The 7,446-nt window shown below is 44.7% G+C and overlaps 1 protein-coding gene across 1 annotated transcript in view; it reads right to left on the bottom strand.

The window, feature by feature from the left end:
* Positions 1–205: 205 nt before the first annotated feature.
* The window catches only part of LOC105806803 (putative spermatogenesis-associated protein 31D3), a 20,781-nt gene continuing 13,540 nt past the window's right edge, over positions 206–7,446 (bottom strand). The window contains exon 3 of the mRNA XM_012640010.1: positions 206–4,164. Coding sequence (XP_012495464.1) covers positions 206–4,164 — 3,959 coding nt within the window. The remainder of the gene's footprint in view (positions 4,165–7,446) is intronic.

Raw genomic sequence — 7,446 nt, 5'->3', positions numbered from 1 at the left:
AGATGAGTTTTCTGTTTGCGTAGAAGAGTCAAATCTCCGAACACAGTACATTCACCTGGAGTGAGGGCAGCCAGAGGCACCTCGCATACCTGGCATGCAGATGGGGCTTGAATGGGAGGGTGGGAAAAGCCGGATAACTCTGGAATAATAGCTTGTCTTTCAATGTCACAACTTTCTGGGATGTCTGATACTATCCCTGTTCTGTTTAAAATTTGTAAGACAACTTGGGCCAGTAGAGACGGCTTCTTAGTTGCAGGAGTTCCTGCAACCAAGTACCTGATCCTTCCCCTTGCTGTGGGTCAATGGAAGCCCCATAGTTGGAGGGTTTTCCTTTGCAGGGCTCTGCCTGGGCCCGCAGTTCCTCCTTCTGCCAACTTAATTGCAAGGCCTCAGGTTGCTGCCTACATGCCAGTTTTTCCTCAAGGATCTTCCCGATGACCATCATGAGCTCAGAAGCTTCAAGAGGCCCACAGCTAAAAAAGACACCTCTACCTTCAACGGGGTCTTGGCTCCGTACAAAGCCTGGCATGAACTTGCCTTTTTGCAGGGGACTTTCCTGCCCTGTGCTTTTTCTCTTGGAATTGAACCACTGAAAAAGTTCCCTCATCTTTTTTCTGAAATAACTTCCAGGAGGTTCCTTCTGGGACAGACACTTGGAAGTCTTCTCTAATTTCCTGCCTTTGACAAGATGGCTCTTCCTTATGGCTTTGGATGTCTCCAATCTTGAGTCCTCACATCTACTTTCTCCTGCTTTGGGTCCTGGAGGTCTCACTGTCCTCTCGGCTGATGGGAAATCCTTATCCTGGCACTTCTGTAAGACACACTTAGGGACCCAGGGCTCCTGCCTCTGCCCCATGATGATCCCTCCATTGTCCAAGTGAACACGCAGCCCCTGGGGAGCTGCCAAGTCCCCACTGGAGACACTCTGGGAGTAATCAGAAACCAAGCTGCCTGAAGTAGATGATATGTCACTGGGACAGTCTTGAACCTGGCTATGCAACTCGCTCTCCAATTTAAATTTTAACTCACTAACCAGCTTTCTTTTAAAGTCTGATGACTTAGGATCTTCAGGAATCAATATTCTTGGTGGAGAGTATTTGATGATCAGGGTAGTTTCTTCTTTACTCATATTCGCATTTATCATTGAGCAGCTTCCCAACTCACTGGTTGTCAAGATATCATTAGATTGTGATTGAAGAGCACGGAGCTCATCAGCCTTGAATATCTCCCTAGACATATTGGACACAGAAAAATGTTCTGAATTCTTCTCCACCATTCTTTTGCCCTGAAGCCTTTCTACTCTATTGCAGAAACTCACTCTCTCATTCCCTGATGCATGTCCAGCCCCATCTTGCCCTGTGGGCAGTTTTAGGCTGTGTCTTTTGACTAGTATAGTCTGTTTCTGACTTGCTTTGTGTATGCTGCTGTGTATGCGGGGCAGAAGAGTGTGTCTGCCATCCTCAATTGTCTGGACATTCTCCGTAAGCTTGTGGTCAGCATCAGAGGGTGACTGTCTCAGAGCCCCCTGTACTTCTTTGTCCACAGGTAGGGTAGCAGGGAGATGATGATCTAGGCTGGGAACTGAATTTGTTGTTCCTAATTTGTCTCCCTGAAAAGTTTCAGAGCTTCCTTTAAGGGGCTTGGAAACCTCCCTAGAAAAATAGGTGGCAGGCAAAGGAAAGTCAAATTGGGGAAGAGGCCATGTTTTGGCTTCTCTCAACACATAAGATTTTACGGACTCAAGAACCTTCAGGGGTAGGCCCCACTTCTGACTTACACTAAACCTCCTAATGTGAGCTTCTAGCGCCTGATGGGTTTGGGGATCAAGAAAGGAAAGCTCTTGCATGGTAATCTTGCAGTTGACCCTACCCACCAATGGTGTTAAATTTCTGTTTTTTGTGTTGGCATGGGAACTCCCAGGAGGAGGCTGTACAATGTTGTCAGCCAGCCATGAATGACATACACGTATAGGGATCCTATCTGCAGTGATCTGCCAAGACTTCCTGCTCAAATGTAATCTAAGAATGGATTTCATTTCATTCTGGTCTAAGTTCCTCCTTGATACACTTAGTAATTCATTCCCTGAGTCATTTCTTGAGTGACATACCTCGTCACTTTTTGCCTCAGAGGCAGCCCTCAAACCACTCACTTGGACATATTCTGAGACTGTTGATGGATTGTGTAATGGGCACTCCCCGAAGATGTGCCCAAGATTCTTTGTCTTGTCCTTCCTTAGTTGAAACTTTGTTGGGACTCTCTCATGGAAACTTCCTGTGCAACTCAATTCTATCTTCTGTACATCCTTGCTACTGTGGCCCTGAAGCTCAAAGGGTTGTAAATGAATATGACTGCAATTCTGCTGAGATATTTCTGTTGATTTGCACTGAGGCTCCATCAGTGCTGCAGATCCTAGATTCCTATAGGCATGGAAGCACCAGTGTGGCATTAGCCTCTTTGGAACATGGAGCTCAAGTTGCTCCTGAGGTTCACTACTGACATGAAAATGGCCAGGAAAGATGGAGACTGGAACAGAGGCCTGGGAGGACTGGGCAACCAGTGGAAGATTAGGAGGTGGAAGACAGACAGCTTCTTGAGATCTTTGGAGCACAGGGACTAAACCCCACAAACCTTCCTGTTGCTTCTGTAACACATGCCATTCCAGATATTGATTTTCATTTGAGATGTGAATGTCAGCCTCATTCTGGAGTCTATGGAAAGACACTCCACAGTCCTTAATCTGGGGTGGAAAAGATGATGGTAGCAAAGGAAGGGAGGATTGAAGGTGGGCCTGGGAATGCACTTGAGCGAGAGGTACAATCTGTGGTTGAAGATTGGTTTGAGAAAAGGGATGGGGATGTACCTGGGTGTGGGGAAGAGGATGGGACTGAGAAAGTGGTGAAGATTCTTGATCCTGTATTTGGACTTCAGGAGCATTACAGATTCCATTGAAAAAGATAAAACCAGACTCTAGTGGGGAATTGCTCCTAGAGACCGGAAGAGTAGCCACTAGGGACTCACTGTGCAGAGAGGGAAGACCCCAGAAGAGTTGCTTATATTTCTGCTGAAAGTTTCCTCCCAAAGTCTTGACATATGGGAGCTGCTGACAAATGTACAGATTCTCTGGTGTGTCTTTGGTGTTCCAGCCAGTTTGGGGGGCTGTGGTGTCCTGCTCATCAACCAGTGCCTCCAGTGAATTCCCTGAAGATGTCCGTTGGTATTCTGACCACGTTTGTTTTAAAAATGGTCCTTCCTCCTTTTCTTTCTTCTCCAAAACCTGAAAAGACATTCTTTTTTTTATTTGTCTCTCCAAGAGTGCCTGTATATTAAGGCCAAGGAAAGGAAAACTGTCCACCACATGCTTGGTAGCAGCAGTCTCTGTTAGAGGGAGAGAAACGTGCTCCTGCTGAAAATCACAGTGTTGTAATCTGGGGAGGAACATGTTCCTGGCATGAGCCTTCCACCAGGAGAATTCTGAAATTGAAGGGTCAATGCCTCTGACTATTGGGACATAAGTAGATAACCCATCAGAGCTATCTGGAGAGGACATCTCTAGAATAGGCTTCAATAAGATGGAGACTGAGTTAGATTGAGTCACAGTTAAAGCACAGTCTGACGGTGGTGAAGCAGACGAGGTTGATGATGCATGATGACAAGTTTGTGAATCAGTGGGATCCATTGCCTGGGATAAATTTGGTAAGGCATCGATATCTTGGGAAAGGACGGGGTCAAATGTGAAGATGGTCTTTACAGACAAAGTGGCCTCAGATTGGAGAACAGGATCTGCTCCCTGAGTATGATGTGGTGGGAGAGGGGGAAAGGCAAGTGGCTTGGGTGGGGAATGGTCCAGTGGGAATTTGGATTCCAGGGAAGGAGCAAGCTGTGGTGGCAGGGAGTCATTTAGTGGTAAGGGTGAAAGGAAGTCAGGTAAGAGGGTCATCAGGTCAGGTGAGAGAATGGAGATGGGAGGTGGGGTAGGCTCAGGAAGAGGGACTGGTATTGATTTTCCAGTTGCTGTGCAAGCCAAAGGGGACACAGAGGGAGTCGCATCTTCTGGAGACTCCTGGAACAGCAGTAGCTTGACCTCGGCAGTTGCTCTATTACACACCTCACAGAGGGGGTCTGGGCATAACAGTTGACGGAAGCAGATGGTATCTTGATGCTGGCCTGAGGGGCTGTAGAAGACAGGGGATACAAAGCTGCAGCCAGACCAAAACAAACATATGTAACCTCGGCAGGTCTGGCAAAGCTAGGGCCACCCAATGCATACTGTCCTTTTATATGCTCCCATTTCCCTGATCTCACAATATACCTTTTATCCCTCTCCCCACAGGCTTTCACTGTGGATTTTCCATCCCATTATCAACCCCAGGCTTCAATGAGGCCCTAGAATTGCATAGACTCTACTAAAAAGAGGGCTGCAGGAAAGAAGGATAATGTTGAGTCACCTTTGCAGAAGAGAAAGCAGCTTCCTTGCCCCCTCTACTTCACTCTGGCAATCTCTCCAACCTGGAAATATAGGAGAGCAGGTTACAGGACAGTGACGGAGTCAGAAGCAGAGAGATCTTACAGGAGTCTAAGTACAATGTCCCTTAGTGATATCTTTGGTAGATTGGTCTTAGAGAGTCCCAAGAATCAGGACAAAAGGTCAAATCATCATTGACAATATTAACAAGGTTCACATGTGTATGTGGCTTTATTTATAAAGTACTTTCACATTTATTATCCCACACGATGCTCAAAAACATCATATGAAACATAAACATCAGTGACTATCTCAAAGAGGAAACTGAACACCCAGGAAGTCCAAGTACTTATGCTAAGTCGGGAGACAGAAGTTCTGAGTCCAAACCTTTCGGTAGTCCTTCCTCGACATCTCCCATGACCACCTACAGGGCCACACCCATTGCCCAGGTCCATCCCACCTTCATGCCCACACATGGGCAGAGCAGGGACTCTGAGAAGTGTCTCAGGTCACATTGCCTTCCCGTGAACCTCCTCTGAGGGCTCCGTTTTCCCAGAGAATCTGTATCTAGCAACTGACATCCTCAGAAATCAGGGACTTAGTACCTCATAGAAGGAAGAGGAAGACTCACCCTTGGAGAACTCAGGTCAGACAGGCAGAACCTTACCTTTCTGTGCCCTGCCTTTCCTTCTCCTCTTGGCACTGCCCTGATGTGGAGAACAAAAAGAAAAGAATGAGAGACTAGGACTTGCTTCTCTCACTCCTCTCTCTAGGAAGTGGAGATGCTCATTATCCATGAATAACATGACTCTCCATTTTAATGAATAGAAATTTGTTCCTTTTATCAATTTTTAAAAATGATAAAATAGTTCCAATTTTTCCTTCTTTGAAAAACTCAGAGGAGGATTTTGTCTATGAAATCCCCACTCGATGTTCTCAGAAGTCCCGTGCTCAAGGAGGACACAGAATCAGAAAGCAACAGTCACATCTGCCCTCAGAAGACCCTGTATCCTGGGGACAGAGCTCAGAGGCTCTCGACATTGCTCACCTGATCAGCCCAACACAAAGGAAGGCTTGGTCGAGTGACACCTGACATGGGAGTGTGACTCGAGATCAGGTGTCAGGAGAGCCTGTTCTCCTTCGGAGAACCCACGCTTTCTAAATATGCCAGTCCAGGACCACAAAATCACTGTGTTGGGGTTTTATCCTGGAACCCTCCACCACACCCAGACAGGTAGCCTGTGAGCCTTAGGTGGAGACCTTAGTCCTCCTGAACCCCTAGCCCTGCCCAACCTCTGCCCCTAGAAGAGTGATATTCTATCTTCTTTTCAGACTTTCCATCTCAGGCATCTCTTTAAGCCAATCAAACTCATTAAGAAATGTAAGAAGAGGAACAGGAAAATAAGGAATCATTCTCTGAGGGGTGACTTCTAGGTTTAACTCTGACATTGAAAGAGCTTGGAAGTCCCTACAGTCATCTTTAGAACAAGAAAAATGCTGAACAAACTGAAAATGCCTTTTCTTAGAGCCACCAGAGAATTGAGGTCACAGGACAAACCAGCCCCCAAAAATCTGCAGAAGGGGTAAATAAAGAGAGTCATAGTAGAGATCAGCTTACCTGGAGCAGTAGCCATTGGAGCCATAAACTGGTAGGAACACTTAAATGGACACTTTGATGAATTTCTGGAGGATGTGTGTGAGCTAGCCTGAGAGTAAGAAAATTCCTGGGGTCACAGTCTTGAGGGTATCCCCCACATTTTCATGGGTTTTTACAGCTAGGAGCTCCATCACGTTCTCACAGTGAAGAGCCATGAGAAAACCCTCATGCTTCTGGCAGGGATAAAGGAAAGGCAACCATTTTGAAACATACCCTGAGTGTTCTTCATAACAGAAGCCTACTCATAAGGGGAAAATACAACCAGAGCCTTATCCCACATGAGGGGAGGGAAGTTACCCAACTCTAGCCCCCTCTAACCTTCCTGAATTACCTAAGGGGTGAGGAAAAAAGCTTAGAAACACTTGTGAACATCACAGCCCAGGGACATAAGCCAACTAAAAGACTGAAGTTTAATCATATCACCTCCCCGACACCTTACCACCACATTAACAGAGCTCCAGTATAGTAACAAGGGATGATAGATGGAAGAGCTGCAGGGTGTAGGCTATACTTAAGGAGATGATCTTAGGCAAAATGTATGATACCAGGGGGAATAAAAACAAGGACACTAAAGAAAATTGAAGGCTTTGTTACATACAACTACAGCAAACAACTCCTAGCCAGATTAATATAAATTCTAGCCTATTTACCTCAGTTCCTATTACCCAATACATTATGTCTTGCTTTCAACAAAAAAATTGCAAGTCATGCTAAAAGACAAGAAAAAAAGTTTGAATAGAATAGAAAAAGCAAGCATCAGATCTGTACTCACATGTGGCACCAATTTTGAAATTATTATGCATGGAATTTTAAAAACTATGATAAATGTGTTAAGGGTTCTAATGGAAAAAGTAGGCAATATGCAAGAATAGATGAGGAATGTAAACAGAGAGACAGAAAGTCTAAGAAAGAACCAAAAGGAAATGCTAGAAATAAAAAACATCATAACAAAAATGAAGAATACCTTTACTGGGCTCATCAGTAGACTACATACAGCCAAGGGGGGGAAAAATGAGTTTGAATATATGTCAACAGATACTTCCCAAACTGAAATGCAAAGAGAAAAAGAATTAAAAATTTTTGAAACCCAGATTATTCAAGAACTTTGAGACAGTTTCAAAATACATAACATACATGTAATTAGAATACCAGAAAGAAAAGAGAGAATGAAACAAAAGAAACATTTGAAGTAATAATAGTCAAGAATTCTCCAAAATTAATGATAAATTAACCATAGATCATGGAAGCTCAGATAACATCAAGCAGGATAAGATTTATGTTTATGATAAGCTAGGCATATCATATTCAAACTGAAGGAAACAAAATG

This window comes from Propithecus coquereli, unplaced genomic scaffold, assembly GCF_000956105.1.
Source record: "Propithecus coquereli isolate 6110/MARCELLA unplaced genomic scaffold, Pcoq_1.0 Scaffold147, whole genome shotgun sequence".
Lineage (NCBI taxonomy): Eukaryota > Metazoa > Chordata > Mammalia > Primates > Indriidae > Propithecus > Propithecus coquereli.
The sequence above is the reverse complement of the archived record's forward strand: the minus strand, read 5'-3'. Positions and strand labels throughout refer to the sequence as shown.